We start from the raw sequence: 19,899 nt of genomic DNA on the forward strand, positions 1-19,899 counted from the left end.
CTCCTCCTCAAGTGAGGTTCCTTGGTGAGGGGCTCTTGATCAAGGAAATTGGATCTGTGCTCCACTTCCCAAAATTAACAACAATAATAATAATAATAATAATTATTATTATTATTATTATTATTATTATAATACATTTATATATATATTTTTTTTTATTAGCACACTGGATTCCCACCAAGGCAGGGTGGCCCGAAAAAGAAAAACTTTCACCATCATTCACTCCATCACTGTCTTGCCAGAAGGGTGCTTTACAATACAGTTTTTAAACTGCAACATTAACACCCCTCCTTCAGGGTGTAGGCACTGTACTTCCCATCTCCAGGACTCAAGTCCGGCCTGCCGGTTTCCCTGAATCCCTTCATAAATGTTACTTTGCTCAAACTCCAACAGCACGTCAAGTATTAAAAAACATTTGTCTCCATTCACTCCTATCAAACATGCTCACGCATGCCCGCTGGAAGTCCAAGCCCCTCGCACACAAAACCTCCTTTACCCCATCCCTCCAAGTTTTCCTAGGCCGACCCCTAACCCGCCTTCCTTCCCACTACAAACTGATACACTCTTGAAGTCATTCTGTTTCGCTCCATTCTCTCTACATGTCCGAACCACCTCAACAACCCTTTCTCAGCCCTCTGGACAACAGTTTTGGCAATCCCACACCTCCTTTTAACTTCCAAACTACGAATTCTTCGCATTGTATTCACGCCACACATTGCCCTCAGACATGACATCTCCACTGCCTCCAGCCTTCTCCTCGCTGCAACATTCATCACCCATGCTTCACAACCATATAAGAGCATTGGTAAAACTATACTCTCATACATTCCCCTCTTTGCCTCCAAGGACAAAGTTCTTTGTCTCCACAGACTCCTAAGTGCACCACTCACCCTTTTCCCCTCATCAATTCTATGATTCACCTCATCTTTCATAGACCCATCCACTGACACGTCCACTCCCAAATATCTGAAGAAGAGCAGAATGTAAGTGTGGTGGAGGTACGTGAGGCATTACGTAGAATGAAAGGGGGTAAAGCAGCTGGAACTGATGGGATCATGACAGAAATGTTAAAAGCAGGGGGGGATATAGTGTTGGAGTGGTTGGTACTTTTGTTTAATAAATGTATGAAAGAGGGGAAGGTACCTAGGGATTGGCGGAGAGCATGTATAGTCCCTTTATATAAAGGGAAAGGGGACAAAAGAGATTGTAAAAATTATAGAGGAATAAGTTTACTGAGTATACCAGGAAAAGTATACGGTAGGGTTATAATTGAAAGAATTAGAGGTAAGACAGAATGTAGAATTGCGGACGAGCAAGGAGGCTTCAGAGTGGGTAGGGGATGTGTAGATCAAGTGTTTACATTGAAGCATATATGTGAACAGTATTTAGATAAAGGTAGGGAAGTTTTTATTGCATTTATGGATTTAGAAAAGGCATATGATAGAGTGGATAGAGGAGCAATGTGGCAGATGTTGCAAGTATATGGAATAGGTGGTAAGTTACTAAATGCTGTAAAGAGCTTTTATGAGGATAGTGAGGCTCAGGTTAGGGTGTGTAGAAGAGAGGGAGAATACTTCCCGGTAAAAGTAGGTCTTAGACAGGGATGTGTAATGTCACCATGGTTGTTTAATATATTTATAGATGGGGTTGTAAAAGAAGTAAATGCTAGGGTGTTCGGGAGAGGGGTGGGATTAAATTATGGGGAATCAAATTCAAAATGGGAATTGACACAGTTACTTTTTGCTGATGATACTGTGCTTATGGGAGATTCTAAAGAAAAATTACAAAGGTTAGTGGATGAGTTTGGGAATGTGTGTAAAGGTAGAAAGTTGAAAGTGAACATAGAAAAGAGTAAGGTGATGAGGGTATCAAATGATTTAGATAAAGAAAAATTGGATATCAAATTGGGGAAGAGGAGTATGGAAGAAGTGAATGTTTTCAGATACTTGGGAGTTGACGTGTCGGCGGGTGGATTTATGAAGGATGAGGTTAATCATAGAATTGATGAGGGAAAAAAGGTGAGTGGTGCGTTGAGGTATATGTGGAGTCAAAAAACGTTATCAATGGAGGCAAAGAAGGGAATGTATGAAAGTATAGTAGTACCAACACTCTTATATGGATGTGAAGCTTGGGTGGTAAATGCAGCAGCGAGGAGACGGTTGGAGGCAGTGGAGATGTCCTGTCTAAGGGCAATGTGTGGTGTAAATATTATGCAGAAAATTCGGAGTGTGGAAATTAGGAGAAGGTGTGGAGTTAATAAAAGCATTAGTCAGAGGGCAGAAGAGGGGTTGTTGAGGTGGTTTGGTCATTTAGAGAGAATGGATCAAAGTAGAATGACATGGAAAGCATATAAATCTATAGGGGAAGGAAAGAGGGGTAGGGGTCGTCCTCGAAAGGGTTGGAAAGAGGGGGTAAAGGAGGTTTTGTGGGTGAGGGGCTTGGACTTCCAGCAAGCGTGCATGAGCGTGTTAGATAGGAGTGAATGGAGACGAATGATACTTGGGACCTGACGATCTGTTGGAGTGTGAGCAGGGTAATATTTAGTGAAGGGATTCAGGGAAACCGGTTATTTTCATATAGTCGGACTTGAGTCCTGGAAATGGGAAGTACAATGCCTGCACTTTAAAGGAGGGGTTTGGGATATTGGCAGTTTGGAGGGATATGTTGTGTATCTCTATACGTATATGCTTCTAAACTGTTGTATTCTGAGCACCTCTGCAAAAGCAGTGATAATGTGTGAGTGTGGTGAAAGTGTTGAATGATGATGAAAGTATTTTCTTTTTGGGGATTTTCTTTCTTTTTTTTTTTTTGGGTCACCCTGCCTCGGTGGGAGACGGCCGACTTGTTGAAAAAAAAAAAAAAAAAAAAAATTCACCTCCTCCATACTCTCTCCCTCCAATCTGATATCCAATCTTTCATCACCTAATCTTTTTGTTATCCTCATAACCTTACTCTTTCCTGTATTCACTTTTAATTTTCTTCTTTTACATACCCTACCAAATTCATCCACCAACCTCTGCAACTTCTCTTCAGAATCTCCCAAGAGCACAGTGTCATCAGCAAAGAGCAACTGTGACAACTCCCACTTTACGTGTGATTCTTTATCTTTTAGCTCCACGCCTCTTGCCAAGACCTTCACATTTACTTCTCTTACAACCCCATCTATAAATATATTAAACAACTGCAGTGACATCACACCTCCTTGTCTAAGGCCTACTTTTACTGGGAAATAATCTCCCTCTTTCCTACATACTCTAACTTGAGCCTCACTATCCTCGTAAAAACTCTTCACTGCTTTCAGTAACCTACCTCCTATACCATACACCTGCAACATCTGCCACACTGCCCCCCTATCCACCCTGTCATATGCCTTTTCCAAATCCATAAATGCCACAAAAACCTCTTTAGCCTTATCTAAATACTGTTTACTTATATGTTTCACTGTAAACACCTGGCCCACACACCCCCTACCTTTCCTAAAGCCTCCTTGTTCATCTGCTATCCTATTCTCCGTCTTACTCTTAATTCTTTCAATAATAACTCTACCATACACTTTACCAGATATACTCAACAGACTTATCCCCCTATAATTTTTGCACTCTCTTTTGTCCCCTTTGCCTTTATACAAAGGAACTATGCATGCTCTCTGCCAATCCCTAGGTACCTTACCCTCTTCCACACATTTATTATATAATAGCACCAACCACTCCAAAATTATATCCCCACCTGCTTTTAACATTTCTATCTTTATCCCATCAATCCCAGCTGCCTTACCTACTGCCTCACGAACTTCCCCCACACTCACAACTGACTCTTCCTCACTCCTACAAGATGTTATTCCTCCTTGCCCTATACATTAAATCACAGCTTCCCCATCTTCATCAACATTTAACAATTCCTCAAAATATTCCCTCCACCTTCCCAATACCTCTAACTCTCCATTTAATAACTCTCCTCTCCTATTTTTAACTCACAAATCCATTTGCTCTCTAGGCTTCCTCAACTTGTTAATCTCACTCCAAATTTTTTTCTTATTTTCAACAAAATTTGTTGATAACATCTCACCCACTCTCTCATTTGTTCTCTTTTTACATTGCTTCACCACTCTCTTAACCTCTCTCTTTTTCTCCATATACAGTGGACCCCCGGTTAACGATATTTTTTCACTCCAGAAGTATGTTCAGGTGCCAGTACTGACCGAATTTGTTCCCATAAGGAATATTGTGAAGTAGATTAGTCCATTTCAGACCCCCAAACATACACGTACAAACGCACTTACATAAATACACTTACATAATTGGTCGCATTCGGAGGTAATCGTTATGCGGGGGTCCACTGTACTCTTCCCTCCTTGCATCACTTCTACTTTGTAAAAACTTCTCATATGCTAACTTTTTCTCCCTTACTACTCTCTTTACATCATCATTCCACCAAGCGCTCCTCTTCCCTCCCGCACCCACAATCCTGTAACCATAAACTTCAGCTGAACACACTAACACTACATTTTTAAACCTACCCCATACCTCTTCGACCCCATTGCCTATGCTCTCATTAGCCCATCTATCCTCCAATAGCTGTTTAGTAGTACATACGTACTACTAATAATAATACACTGCAGCAGGCCTGTTGGCCCATAATAGGCAAGTCATTCACAACCTTAAACCAAGACAGCAGTGCCTAAGCGTACGTAACAAAGCAAACAGATTACTGGGATTTATATCTAGAAGTGTGTGATGAATGGTTTTGAATACCGACAAGTTGATGATTGAGACACTTACTCAACATATGGGAATCTTTATTTAGGAAACCTTTCGCCACACAGTGGCTTCATCAGTCCAATACAAAGCAGAAGGGTGTAAGGAGAGGAGGAGTTTGAGGTAATCAGTCCCTCAACCTGGAGTTGATGTGTTCAGTCCATCAATCTTGTAGAATGTACAGCCACGTCTACGGCTCTATGCTGTACATTCTACAAGATTGATGGACCGAACACATCGACTCCAGGCTGAGGGACTGATTACCTCAAACTCCTCTTCTCCTTACACCCTTCTGCTTTGTATAAGAACATAAGAATGGAGGAATACTGCAGAAGGCCTACAGGCCCATACAAGGCAGGTCCTTATCCAAACGACCTCTACCCAAAGCTACCCAAGAATTAACTCCTGTACCCAATGACACCAATCAAACCCAGCCCCTCCCACTCATATATCTGTCCAATCTCTTCTTAAAGCTACCCAAGATCCTAGCCTCTATCACCCTACTCAGAATATTGTTCCACGCATCCACAACTCTATTAGAAAACCAGTACTTACCTATGTCCTTTCTAAATCTAAATTTATCCAACTTAAATCCATTATTTCTGGTTCTTACCTGGTTTGACACCCTCAGTACTTTATTAATATCTCCTTGGTTTATGCCCGTCATCCACTCATACACTTCAATGATATCTCCCCTCATTCTACGTCTCTCCAGAGAGTGGAGAGTGGTGGCCCAGTGGCCTGGTGGCTAAAGCTCCCGCTTCACACACGGAGGGCCCGGGTTCGATTCCCGGTGGGTGGAAACATTTCGACACGTTTCTTTACACCTGTTGTCCTGTTCACCTAGCAGCAAATAGGTACCTGGGTGTTAGTCGACTGGTGTGGGTCGCATCCTGGGGGACAAGATTAAGGACCCCAATGGAAATAAGTTAGACAGTCCTCGATGACGCACTGACTTTCTTGGGTTATCCTGGGTGGCTAACCCTCCGGGGTTAAAAATCCGAACGAAATCTTATCTTATCTTACACAGTAAATCATTTTAGTCATTCTTCTCTGTATGTTCTTTAATGAGTCTATATCCATTCTTGTAGTAAGGAGACCAAAACTGAGCAGCATAATCTAAATGAGGCCTCACTAGTGAGGTATAGAGTTGTAAAATAACTTTCGGACTTCTGTTACTTATATGTACTGTACTTCTTGAGATAAATCCAAGTAATCTGTTAGCCTTGTTATACACACTTAGGCACTGCTGTCTTGGCTTTAGGTTTCTGCTTACCATGACTCCTAAGTCTTTTTCACATTCTGTGTGATCAAGCTCTACTTCACCTAGTCTATAGCTTCGAGGGTTATTTTCATTACCAAGGACTAGTACCTTACACTTATCTTCATTGAGCTTCATCTGCCATTTTTCAGACCAAGACATTAATTTGTCCAAATCCTCCTGGAGTTCATTGCTATCCTCCTCAGAATGAATCATATGGCCTATCTTTGTATCATCAGCAAATTTGCTCATGTCACTTGTAATCCCTTCATCAAGGTCATTAATGTAAATTAGGAACAAGAGAGGGCCTAAAACTGATCCTTGTGGAATGCCACAAGTGACTAATCCCCATTCAGATTTGACCCCATTAATTAAAACTCTCTGCTTTCTATTGGTAAGCCATGCCTCTATCCATGCTAGAACTTTACCTCCTATACCATGAGCTGCCACTTTTCTTAAGAGTCTCTTGTGAGGTACTCTATCGAAGCATTGACAATTCTATTTACTCATCTTGACTATGGGCTAATGGAGTTACAGGAAGATAACATCAAAGAAACGCTGAACATTGACAATGATGCACCTGTTGTGCATTCCTTGAGTGATAGTGAAATTAGATGAATCGTGATATATAAATAAGCTGTAGAGTTGATATTTGCATCATACTGAAGCATTTTGTCGTGCCTCCTGAGAGCAGGAATTCCGCTGGAATGGATTAATGCCATTTCAATTCATTTAAATGAGGAAAATTGATCAGCATATGAACAAATCGGGATACGAATAAGGTCACGGAACAGATTAAATTCGTAAGCTGAGGTTCCATTGTATATATTCTTAAGCCTAGCTATATTGGTCACTTAATATATGATAGTGTAAACATATTATCAGGTTTTTATATGCATTTGAAAAGGAAATAAGCCTATAATTCACCTGACAGTGATTTTTTGCTTTACAGCAGAATCTAACCTGTTGTATAAGCAGGGACCTCCACCTCCTCCGAATTTGCAAACTTCAAATTCTCTGCATAAAATTCACACCATATACTACTGCCCTCAAAGGCGACATCTCCACTGTCTCCAGCTTCCTCCTTGCTGCAAACATTCAAAACCCATGCTTCACACCCATACAACAGTGTTGGTACCACTATATTCTGGTATATTTTTCTTTTTGTCTCCCTGGATAAAGTTCTTTGGGTCTACTGTACATATCCTCAATGCACCACCCACCTTTTTTCCTTTGTCAATTCTATGGTTCATCTCACCTCTCATAGAAACATCTGCCAACAAGTCCACTCACAAATATTTGAACACATTTACTTCCTCCATAGTCTCTCCAATCTAATATCCAATCCTTCATTGCCTATATTCTTTGATGCTCTTATCACATTGCTTTTTCCTGTTTACTTTTAATTTCCTTCTTTTACATACCCTCCTAAAATCATTTACACCAGCCTTTGCAACTTCTCTTCCAAATATCCTCAAAGAACCATGTCATCTCTTCCAAATATCCTCAAAGAACCATGTCATCAGCAAAATGCAACTGTGACAACTCTATGAATATGTAAAGCAACCATTCTGACATCACACTTCATCATTCCACCAATACTCACTCCTCTTCCCCCTCCTCTCACCCTCTTGTTGCACATTCTAATGCTGCATTCTTAAGTCTATCTCATGCCTCCTCCACCCCCACTCCTCAGTACCTGTAATATCTTAACCCCACCTTTCTCAAAATAGTTGCTTATAAGAACATTAAGAAAGGAGGAACACTGCAGCAGGCCTGTTGGCCCATACTAGGCAAGCCCTTCACAATCCATCCCACTAACACAACATTTGCCCAACCCAATTTTCAATGCCACCCAAGAAATAAGCTCTGATAACACTATCCACTCTCATATGTAAGTCCCACTCAAATCTAACCCCTCTCAATCATAAGAACATAAGAAAGGAGGAGCACTGCAGCAGGTCTGTTAGCCCATACTAGGTAGGTCCTTCACAATCCATCCCACTAACAGAACATTTGCCCAACTCAATTTTCAATTCTACCCAAGGAACAAGCTTTGATAATTCTATTAACTCATGTGCAAGTCCCACTCAAATCCAATCCCTCTCACTTATATATTTATCCAACCTAAATTTAAAACTACCCAAGGTCTTAGCCTCAATAACCCTACTAGGCAGACTGTTCCACTCATCAACTACCTTATTTCCAAACCAATACTTTCCTATATCCTTTCTAAATCTAAATTTGTCTAATATGAGTCCATTATTTCGGATTCTCTCTTGGAGAGATATCCTCAAGACCTTATTTATATCCCCTTTATTAATACCCATCTTCCACTTGTACACTTCAATCATGTCTCCCCTCATTCTTCGTCTTACAAGTGAATGCAATGCAATTTAAGGGATTTCAATCTCTCTTCATATGGAAGATATTTAATCTTCATATGAAAGATTTCAATCTGCTGTCTTGGTTTAAGGTTGCTGCTTACCATAACCCCCAAATCCTTTTCACATTCTATACGGCTAAGTTCAACATTATTAAGCTGGTAAGTGCTAGGGTTATGAACATTTCTGAGCTTTAGAACTTTACATTTATCTACATTGAACTGCATCTGCCACTTTTTTGACCATGAATTGAGTTTGTCTGAATCCTCCTGAAGTTCCGAGACATCAACGTCTGAATCGATTATCCTACCTATCTTCGTGTCATCAGCATATTTGCTTATGTCTCTAGTAATTCCCTCGTCAAGGTCATTTATATATATTATAAACAACACTGGGCTTAAAACTGATCCCTGCGGAATGCCACTTGTTACAGATCCCCACTCAGATTTAACCCCATTTATGCACACTCTCTGCTTCCTATTAGTGAGCCATGACTTGATCCATGACAGCACTTTTACCCCAATGCCATGAGCAGCCACTTTCTTCAACAGTCTCTGATTTGGTACTCTATCAAAAGCCTTACTAAAATCTAAATAAACAATATCGAATTCTTTATCCTGATCAACAGCCTCAATTTATCCAACCTTAATTTGAAACTACCCAAGGTTTTAGCCTCAATAGCCCAACTAGGTAGACTGTTCCACTCATCAACTACCCTATTTCCAAACCAATACTTTCCTATATCCTTTCTAAATCTAAACTTGTCTAATTTGAATCCATTACTGCAGGTTCTCTCTTGGAGAGAGATCCTCAAGTCCTTATTTATATCTCCATTATTATTACCCATCTTCCACTTATACACTTCAATCATGTCTCCCCTCATTCTTCATCTAACAAGTGAATGTAATTTAAGGGTCTTCAATCTTTCTTCATAAGGAAGATTTCTAATGCTATGTATTAATTTAGTCATCCTACACTGAATGTTTTCTAACAAATTTATGTCCTTTCTGTAATATGGAGACCAGAACTGAGCTGCATAATCTAGGTGAGGCCTTACTAATGATGCATAAAACTGTAATAAAACCGCTGAACTTTTGTTGCTTACACATCTTGATATAAATCCCAGTAATCTGTTTGCCTTATTACGTACTCTTAGGCATTGCTGTCTTGGTTTAAGGTTACTGCTTATCATAACCCCCAAGTCCTCTTCGCAATCTGTATGGCTAAGTTCTACATTATTTAACTTATAAGTGCTAGGGTTATGGACACTCCCAAGCTTCAGAACCTTGCATTTATCTACATTGAACTGCATCTGCCACTTTTCTGACCAGGTACTGAGTTTGTCTAAATCCTCCTGAAGTTCCCTGATATCTACGTTTGAATCAATTATCCTACCTAACTTTGTGTCATCAGCAAATTTGCTCATTTCACTAGTAATTCCCTCATCAAGATCATTGATATATATTATAAACAAGAATGGGCCCAAGATTGATGCCTTGGAACTCCACTTGTTACAGATCCCCAGTCAGATTTAACCCCATTTATGGACACACTCTGCTTCCTGTCTGTGAGCCATGAATCGATCCATGAGAGCACTTTTCCCTCAGTGCCATGAACTGCCACTTTCTTTAACAGTCTTTGGTGAAGAACTCTATCAAAAGCCTTACTAAAATCTAAGTAAATAATATAAAATTCTTTATTGTGATCAACAGCCTCAAAAGCTTTACTGAAGAAAGTTAATAAATTAGTTAGACCAGAACAGCCTCTTGTGAATCCATGCTGAGTATCATTAATTGGATTATGCTTATCCAGATGGCTTCTTATAATCTCAGCTATAATTGACTCTAGTAATTTGCCTACAATTGAGGTCAGGCTTATTGGGCGGTAATTTGACGGTAACAACTTGTCTCCTGCTTTAAAAATAGGAATTACATTAGCCATCTTCCACGTATCAGACACTACACCTGTTTGAAGAGATAAATTGAAAATATTAGTTAATGGTTCACAAAGTTCTATTTTGCATTCCCTAAGAACCCTTGAAAAAAATCTCACCAGGTCCCAGTGGCTTATTTTGCTTCAGTTGGTCTATTTTTTCATAACCATTTCACTAGTGACTGTGATGTTACATAATTTATCTTATTCAGGCCCACTATAAAAATTAATTACTGGGATATTGTTAGTGTCTTCCTGTGTAAAATCCGAAAGAAAATAATTATTTAAAATCGAGCACATTTCATTCTCTTTGTCAGTAAAATGCCCATAGTTATTTTTAAGGGGCCCTCTCTTATCTCTAACTTTTGTTCTATACACCTGGAAAAAACTTTTTGGGTTAGTTTTTGAATCCCTAGCAACTTTAATTTCATATTCCCGTTTAGCTTTTCTTATCCCCTTTTTAACATCCCTCTTAATGTCAATATACTGATTCATAAGATGACCCTCACCTCTTTTGATATGCCTATAAATTCCTTTCTTATGCCCTAAAGATATCTGAGCCTATTATTCATCCATTTTGGGTCATTTCTATTTGATCTAATTTCTTTATAAGGGATAAATGTTCTTTGGGCAGCATGTATAATGTTCAGAAAACTGTCATATTGATAGCTCTCTTTATTACCCCAGTCAACAGATGATAAGTGTTCTCTAAGTCCATTGTAATCTGCATCTGTATCTCCTCCTTTACTTATAAACTTTCAATTCTCTCTAACTTACTGATGACAGTCTCCTTGTACCCCACCTACCTCTTACTTTCACTGTAGCTACCATTAAATAATGATTCAATATATGTCACCCCATCTAAAAACATGCACATCCAGAAGTCCACCCATCAACACACCCTATATCGTATCTCGAATACTTATTTATCCTCTTTTTTCTTAAAATACACAGCTCATGGCCTTTGTGGGTTTAGGACTTGGTTATGTTTGTATTAACAATGATAATATACACAGCTCAATTACAGGTCCTCCATTATCATTATACTCTCTATAACAGTTTCTCCCATTTTAGCATTTAGGTTCTTTTTAAAAATTCCACTTTGTTCAAACCTCACTAAACACTCACTGAACAACACTCAAAATCTGTCACTCTCCTCAACACTCCTCTCTTCCCAAGGTGCATAAACACTTACTATTACCCACTTCTCACGTCCCATCCTTATTTCAATCCACATAATTCTTGAATTTATATGTTTACATTCCCTCTTTTCTTTCCACAATACATTATTAATATTACCACTACTCCATCATTGGTTTTTTACTTTTAGAGGAAAAATGCTATGCAAAAAAGAAAAACTATTTATTTATTTATAAAGAGATATTTATACTATGTAGTCTAAAACAGTTTAATGCTGTTAAACCCTATGGGGTGAAGTTGGAATACTTTATCTCCTCAAGGGAGGTTCATTGAAGCTGGTGAGGGGCTCTTGATTTAGGGAATTGGATCTGTGCTCCAGTTCCCTGAATTGAGCCTGAGTACCTCCCCCCCCCCCACATGTGCTGTATGATCCTATGGGTTTAGCACTCCCCATGATTAGAATTATGGAATACAGTATATTACACCTATTCTACTCTAATACTTACCTCTCCTACCCCCCTCCCCTGAATTATTTTATTACTTGTTTGTGCCAAGAACAGCCTCATTTTTCCCCACTCGATATCCATTACTGTAATTTTGCCATTGAATACACGACTGGAGGAGCACGTGCATCTGCCCCTCCAGCCATGTAACCAGCCTTAATTATCAAAATCTGCTTGTGTCAACATCTGTGTTCTGGCTCACAATCGTTTATTTGTCCACCAGACGTCCATCTGCCTCCAGGACATCATCTTCCACCCCACCTTTGCGACAGCGAGCTTGAGAAGTCATTGCCCATTGCTGGCCATCTAAAGTGGTTCCTTCATATGATTATGAACTGTCTGACCCTCCATTTTGAGTCAGAATGCCGGCATTATGCTACCAAGATGACTCTTTCTCCAAGCTTTAGTCTTTGTCACTTGAGTCAGCCTTCTTATGCTCCAATGGGCTTGGGGTTTCATGGCATACCATGCAATAGATCTGTCAAAAGTCGTTCATCCGCCTCTCAGTACGCCTTACCCCTTTCCTGGGGTCTCCTGCTAGACCTCCTGAGCATTCTGTCATAGAAGTGCAAAATGGAAGATGGCAGGATGGCTGGTATTTTCTTTCCATCTCAAAACACATACAAGGTGGCAGGTAGCTCTTACATTCAATATAGTACTTATCTGTATGCTTCTCAGTAGTTCTTATTCATGTAATGCTTTTTTTTTTTTTTTACAATTCAGGAGACCTGGTCCAAGACTGGGGCTATGCTTCCCTTAACCCTTAATAAACATCAGATATAGAGCCTAGGTATTCTGTCTGTACTCTTACTATCTGCAGGTTTTCTGTGAGTACTCTACTCTCAGTGATCACACCTTGTTCCCTTCAGCTGTCAACTTCCTCGATCGGGAATCTTCAGGTGTAATCCATGTCTGGCCTGGGACATGGTACATAAAAGCTCTTCTTATAGTATTGCTGTCGCTGTTTGCCACTGATGGGTGCTCCTCTGAGCACCCTCCTCTCCATGCATATTGTAATTACCTATTTGCAGCTACATGAGGAGAGCTAAGCTTGTAGTGCCTTGTCTTCGTTATTCACCATTGTAAACCATTCCATTGTTTTACCACCCTTGTTCGAAGAACAAAAATTCTTTGCAAGTTATACATGCATGTATGTCCTCTTGTTCTCCTTGTTGGTGTTACTAGGATATCTTATCAATTCTTTGTTATTCTTTGATAATACTATATGTGTGGTCATGTCGAATGTCTTCAGCTTTCTTTGTAACTCATATCTTTTAGATGTAGGAACATCCATTTGTTTCATATTCTAATTTTGATCAAACATGTGTTATGACCAAATTTTTCAGCATTTCCCCATCTCTACTTCTGGAGGTTACTTTAAAGATAGCCAGTGATACTAATGAATGGATCAGCATGATTGACAAGGATCATAGTTTTAGTTATTTAAGGAGTTTTAACTGCTTCATGGGTTATTTCTGGCACACGTTCGCTGGGTATTGGGTCCTCATGAGAAGTCAGGGCCTGGGTCTTCAAACATAGATAGCTGAACTTTCTCCCCTGTTCATGCCTGATTGGCCTTAGTATCACAGGAAGGCACTTTTTATGAACATTCAGGGGCCCTTTGATGTACAGCTTTATGCTATACAGATACCATTACTTTCACTCATTATTTTAACTCTTATAGTGTGCTTGTTGCACCCCTGCTTTTTAGTGGAGGCATTTTGTACTATCTGCCAAATTTCTGGTTGTCATACTGAGTGATTTAAGTGTTCAAGTTTGGAATCAGTCCATCTAGGGATTTCAAGGTATAAATTATTATGTACCTTTCTTGCCCATGTTCCAAGGAATAGTTGAAGGGACTTCAAGCATTTCCAGTAGTTCAGTGAAAGTTCTGTGTATGTTTTCCAAACCTATAAACCTCTGATATACTTTTGAAGAGTTTGGAGAGTTTTTCTACTCCCAGGGACTGACCCTGACCCAGACTCGTCTGGTGTTTGCCTAGTCAACCAGGCTGTTGCTGCTGGTGGCCCACTGACTCACATATTCATCACAGCTTGGTTGATCTAGCACTTGGTGGAGATACTTATCCAGTTTCCTCTTGAAAACCTCTACATTTGCCCCAGCAGTGTTTCTGATATCTTCTGGTAAGATGTTGAATAGTCTGTGACCATAACTATTGATACAATATCTTCTTATCATGCCCATGGTACCCCTGCTTTTCACTGGGTTTATTTTACACTTCTTCGCATATCTCTCGCTCCAGTATGTTGTTATGGCAGTGTGGAGATTTGAGACCAGACCCTCGAGTACTTTCTACGTATATATTGTGATGTATTTCTCCTCCACTCCAGCGAGTACATATTTAGGACCCTGAAGCATTCTGTTAATTTAAATGCTTTACTGATTCTAAATGCAGGTTGTAAATTATTTCTGAATCTGTTCGAGTTCTGATATCTTTCATGCCCTGAACAGTGTCATCAACACTGAACAATACTCTAAACGAAAGAGCACAAGTAATTTGAATACTGTCACCAGCTCAGCACTCTTGCCTGCCTTGATGGGGTCCATTTGTATACAGCAGTATTTTAAAACTGGGAGAATAAGTTACTTGAAGAGTATCATCACTGGTTTAGCATTTCTTTAAAGTTGTGGTTATACAGACTATCATTTTCCTTGCAGGAGCAATGGCAACAATGCTATGATCCTTGAATGCAAGATCATCTAACATCATCATTCCCAAGTTTTGCACATGGGATTTTCATTTTACTGCATGATTTGAGTCTCCTATACTCCAGTGAATTCTTTGTTTCCTCCATTATTTCATAGTGGAACAACTTAAATGTGTCCTCATTGAACATCATACTGCTATCAGAGGCTTTCTGGAAGACTTTATTCATATCCGCCTCAAGATTCGCTGTGTTTTTGCTGATGGTGTCATCAGCAAAGGATGTTACGGTGTTATGATTGGTCTTCTCAATGTCAGATATAAAAATGAAAAAAAGAAGTGGATGAGTACTGTGCCTTGAAGAACAGAGCTTTTTCACTATGGCAGCCTCTGACTTCAATCCATTTACTACTACTCTCTGGGTTCTATTTATGAAATTAAATATCCATCTGCCCATTTTTATTACTTTTGCACATATTCTGTGTGTAATCACACCAAGGTCACACCTGTCAATGCTTTTGCAAAATTAGCATACAACATCAGCATTTAGCTTATCTTCCTGTACAGCATCCAAGATGAATAGAATGATCACCTTCCTCACCACTCTGACACACTCCATGGTGCTGGACACAGATGCTCCTCACTCCTGTACAGGACACGTCCTCTTTGATTTTGCCCAGGAGAACATCTACCTCTTTCTCTTTCGTGCCTGGGGCATGATTCTAACAGGGCCTCCCAGGGGGTCCCACAGCAGAAAGCTATTATGAAAGCTGAAAAAATGCATTTCTGCATCGGAGACCAGAGCGGTTTTGTTTCCTCCTCTCCAAACATAAATATTCCAGTTGATATCTGGGGTTGCTGCGGTGTACTTATATATCAGTAGGAAGGGCAAAAAAAAATGGATATTCAAGGCATAGAAAGAGCTGTTCACAACACATACTGAACCAAAATTGGAATATGCAGCAGTACTATGATATGTTTTTAAAAATCATATGACAAGAAAGAATTACTGTAAAGACAATACAAAAATGACTCCTAGGAGGCATTACACATGTCCTCCCTGGTTAATAGGTGGGGAAAAATCAAACGGCACAAAAGAATTGACAGTGAAGTTTTCCTGCATCAAAGGGGTACTACGAAGTTCTTCGCAGCATGGTATAGCAAAGTTAAAAGTAAATTTACATCTTTCCCATAAAAGCCTTCTTCCTGTCCTCAAAACTCTTCAAATTTACGGGTCATAAAAACGTTTGCAGTGTGGCCTTGCAGCGCTCAAGTTCCGACACTTTTCAGTGACAAGTTGTGCGGGGCTGCAACTTGCTGCACACCATCCAATACTTAGACGCACAAGAAAATGCAATAAAAATCTTAAGTCAATGAATCGAGACTAAATATGAGTGGAGTGGCAGGGCAGGGAAGAGTGACCAAAGACAGGGATGGAGGGAAAGTACGTCTAAGGAAAGCGGGGGGAAAGTGTGTCAATCAAGGAGGGAGTATTACAGGCAGAGGGAAAAAGCATCCAGTGGCATACCATAGGCAGAGGGAGTGTATTTTCAGAGAAAGCAAGAGGGAGGGAGAGGAGTGTTCAGAAGAAGCAAGAAGGAGGGACAGAAGTGTTAGAGGAAGCAAGAGGGAGGGAGAGAAGTGTTCAGAAGAAAGAAGAGAGAGGGAGAGAAGTGTTCAGAGGAAGCAAGAGGGAGGGAGAGAAGTGTTCAGAGGAAGCAAGAAGGAGGGACAGAAGTGTTCAGAGGAAGCAAGGAGGGAGAGAAGTGTTCAGAGGAAGCAAGAGGGAGGGAGAGAAGTGTTCAGAAGAAACAAGAGAGAGGGAGAGAAGTGTTCAGAAGAAACAAGAGAGAGGGAGAGAAGTGTTCAGAGGAAGCAAGAGGGAGGGAGAGAAGTGTTCAGAGGAAGCAAGAAGGAGGGACAGAAGTGTTCAGAGGAAGCAAGAGGGAGGGAGAGAAGTGTTCAGAGGGAGGGAGAGAAGTGCTCAGAGGAAGCAAGAAGGAGGGACAGAAGTGTTCAGGGGAAGCAAGAGGGAGGGAGAGAAGTGTTCAGAGGAAGCAAGAGGGAGGGAGAGTGTGTTCAGAGGAAGCAAGAGGGAGGGAGAGTGTGTTCAGATGAATCAAGAGGGAGGGAGAGTGTGTTCAGAGGAAGCAAGAGGGAGGGAGAGAACTGTTCAGAGGGAGGGAGAGAAGTGCTCAGAGGAAGCAAGAAGGAGGGACAGAAGTGTTCAGAGGAAGCAAGAGGGAGGGAGAGAAGTGTTCAGAGGAAGTAAGAGGGAGGGAGAGAAGTGTTCAGAGGAAGCAAGAGGGAGGGAGTGTGTGTTCAGAGGAAGCAAGAGGGAGGGAGAGTGTGTTCAGATGAATCAAGAGGGAGGGAGAGTGTGTTCAGAGGAAGCAAGAGGGAGGGAGAGTGTGTTCAGATGAATCAAGAGAGAGGAAGAGTGTGTTCAGAGGAAGCAAGGAGGGAGAGTGTGTTCAGAGGAAGCAAGAGGGAAGGAGTGTGTTCAGATGAATCAAGAGAGAGGGAGTGTGTGTTCAGAGGAAGCAAGAGGGAGGGAGAGTGTTCAGAGGAAGCAAGAGGGAGGGAGTGTGTTCAGAGGAACCAAGAGGGAGGGAGAGTGTGTTCAGAGGAACCAAGAGGGAGGGAGAGTATGTTCAGAGGAAGCGAAGAGAAAGGAGTGTTCGTAGATAGATGGAGAGAATGTCTACAGGCACAGACTGTGGGAATACATAGGAGAGGCAGACAGCAAAAACCTTTAACATTCAACATTGAGGCTATCGAGAGAGAGAGAGAGAACGAACGTCCAAAGAGAAAGAACGGGAAGGAGGCTGCAGGAGCAGTTAAGCAGTGTTGGCACATTAATAAGGATATTTTTTATGGGACTGCGACAATGTGAAGGACAGTAGCAGCAGTGAAGATGGTGAGTAGCAGTAAAAGTGGAAGGAGTGAAGTGAAGTGAAGTGAAATAAAGCTTGATATATGAAACTTAGGAAGCAAAAGAGACGGCACTGATAGAATAAAAAGACACGAAAAGTGATGGGTAGCATAAAGAGAGGGAAGAAGACATACAATACAAGTTTATTTCAACAGGATACGTTTACACAGATATGGGCGACACTTTAGCGCATGTTGAAAGTCCACAGTTATGTCACAACTGCTAATCTACATATTGACGGTATCATTATGTCTTGTGCAAGCTGACTGAGAATGAAATTATATACGCGAAAAACATGAGACAGACAGAAAGCAGCAAAGACGAGGTGAAAGAGAGTGATGAGCAGGCATCAATAACTTGTGGTGGAGGGGGAGAGGGAGGTAAAGGAGGGAACCAAAACAGATTAAGATCTTGTAAAAGGTCAGGGTGCCACTCACATTAATAAGAATTCGTTTTAACAACAGAATATTACTGCTACTGATAAAGTTACTGCGGTCCCAGTAACTGCTATCAGGAGCCAGAAGACCTTCCTGCTCACGTGAACACTACTGTAGGTGAACAGGACACTATAGAGCTTATAAATTCGATGACCTATACGAGTTTAATGAAGGTTTTTGAATAACAATAAGTTGAAAATGTGTAAATACCAGCTAAGATCACACTAGCCTCGTCAATACATTAATCCACCAATAAACGACACGCGCCTCGCTCTACGCCACGAGTGATTGGCCAGGAAGGTCTCCCTCCCCCACGTAACTCCACCAATCACGCAGCAGCAGGAGGCTTCTTCACTCACAGAGGAGGGGGGGACGACACGTGTCGATATTTCGACAGCTTGTACGTTCTTTCTGGCTCATTTCAGATTCGAGGTTAAAGGAGGTAGTTACTGCAAACTTGGCTAGATGTGACCAGTTTTAATATCCACAGAGAGGGATTTCCTTAAAATGGATGCTACTCAAACGTGTGTACCCGACTGGGTGATGGGGCACAAGGTCCTACAGAGAACACTTATTTTGGTTTAAAAAATATTCTATAGGACTGACGCACGCACACACCAACAATAACGTTGGATTGCGTGCAGCCAACAGTAACAGCCTGGTTGATCAGGTTCTGATCCACCAGGAGGCCTGGTCACAGACCGGGCCGCGGGGGCGTTGACCCCCGGAACTCTCTCCAGGTAAACTCTTCCTACTGAATACAGTAAGCTTTTCACAAAGCTCCTCTATATAGTGCGAGTTGTGGTAAACGCGACTGAAAAAGTTTACCCAAACTTGAACACGTGGAGAGGCCTTCATAATACATACTATTTGATTCAGGATGTACTACTCAATTGCCTATTCAAAACTCATGAAATCGTAATGGCACGACTGCAAACAAACCACGGTACGTAAAACTCCATGCCAGTGCATAAGCTTACGTGCAGGCCTGGAGTTTTACGACTCGTTTGCCGCGAGTTCAATCCCCACCCGTACCGTGGTTTACCTATGCAAAAATATCACACTGTATAGAAGTTTTATAAAAGTGCTGGATGTTTCTTCACTATAATAATAATTCGCATATGTAGTATATAGAAATCAATTGTAAAGAGGAATTTACAGAGTTTAAAGAGAACGGGGCGCAAAAGATCATTAGAAAAAGGGAAATAATTGTTTTATTAACATGGAAGCACTACCTTCTCCCTGGAAAGTCATTGCCACAGAGTTCAAATCCTCAACACAAGTTGTAAAATTGAACAAGAAGCAGCAAGAGAGCTCGATGTGTGTTAGCAGTGGTACACTTTCCAGAGCGAGGCTCCCACAATATAATAATAATACGCTAATAATACTATTACTACTACTACTTCAACTACTACTACTATTAATGAAGGCAGCGGCAGGAAGACTAAAACAAGAGAGAAGGTTGTAGACGTACTGGTAGGTACAGCCTCACCCCCCCCCCACACACACACACACACGTTTAAAGCTAATTACATTTAGTTTACCCCTGTTAAATTGATCCGAGGGGCTCATAACTACTAGACAAGATTACACCAACACGCATCAAAGCTCCGTCAGAACATCCTCCCTCCACGTAAATACAAATTCTTCACGTTAGCCTAGTTCACACCGCCACCTTCACTGAACCACAATCGTAAATCAAGAGCAACAAAATGGGTTTCAAAACATAACAAAATGCAAAACTGGTGCAAGTACGTACTTGAAGTTGAGATTTTTGAAGGAAAAGTGGACTTCGACGATGCCAGTGGTCTTAACGCGGGTTCGTAGAATGTCCTGTTCGGTGGGTTGGTATTCCTTGGCTCCCAGCCGGTCCAAGTCGTCAAGGAAA

The 19,899-nt window shown here is 40.9% G+C and overlaps 1 protein-coding gene across 5 annotated transcripts in view; it reads right to left on the reverse strand.

Moving 5' to 3' along the window:
• The window catches only part of Galphao (G protein alpha o subunit), a 705,635-nt gene that overhangs the window by 104,832 nt on the left and 580,904 nt on the right, over positions 1 to 19,899 (reverse strand). For all 5 annotated transcript variants that reach the window (XM_070085139.1, XM_070085137.1, XM_070085135.1 and 2 more), the window contains one exon: positions 19,771 to 19,899. In XM_070085139.1, the coding sequence (XP_069941240.1) occupies positions 19,771 to 19,899 (129 nt within the window). The remainder of the gene's footprint in view (positions 1 to 19,770) is intronic.

Source organism: Cherax quadricarinatus, chromosome 15 (genome assembly GCF_038502225.1).
Source record: "Cherax quadricarinatus isolate ZL_2023a chromosome 15, ASM3850222v1, whole genome shotgun sequence".
Classification (NCBI taxonomy): domain Eukaryota; kingdom Metazoa; phylum Arthropoda; class Malacostraca; order Decapoda; family Parastacidae; genus Cherax; species Cherax quadricarinatus.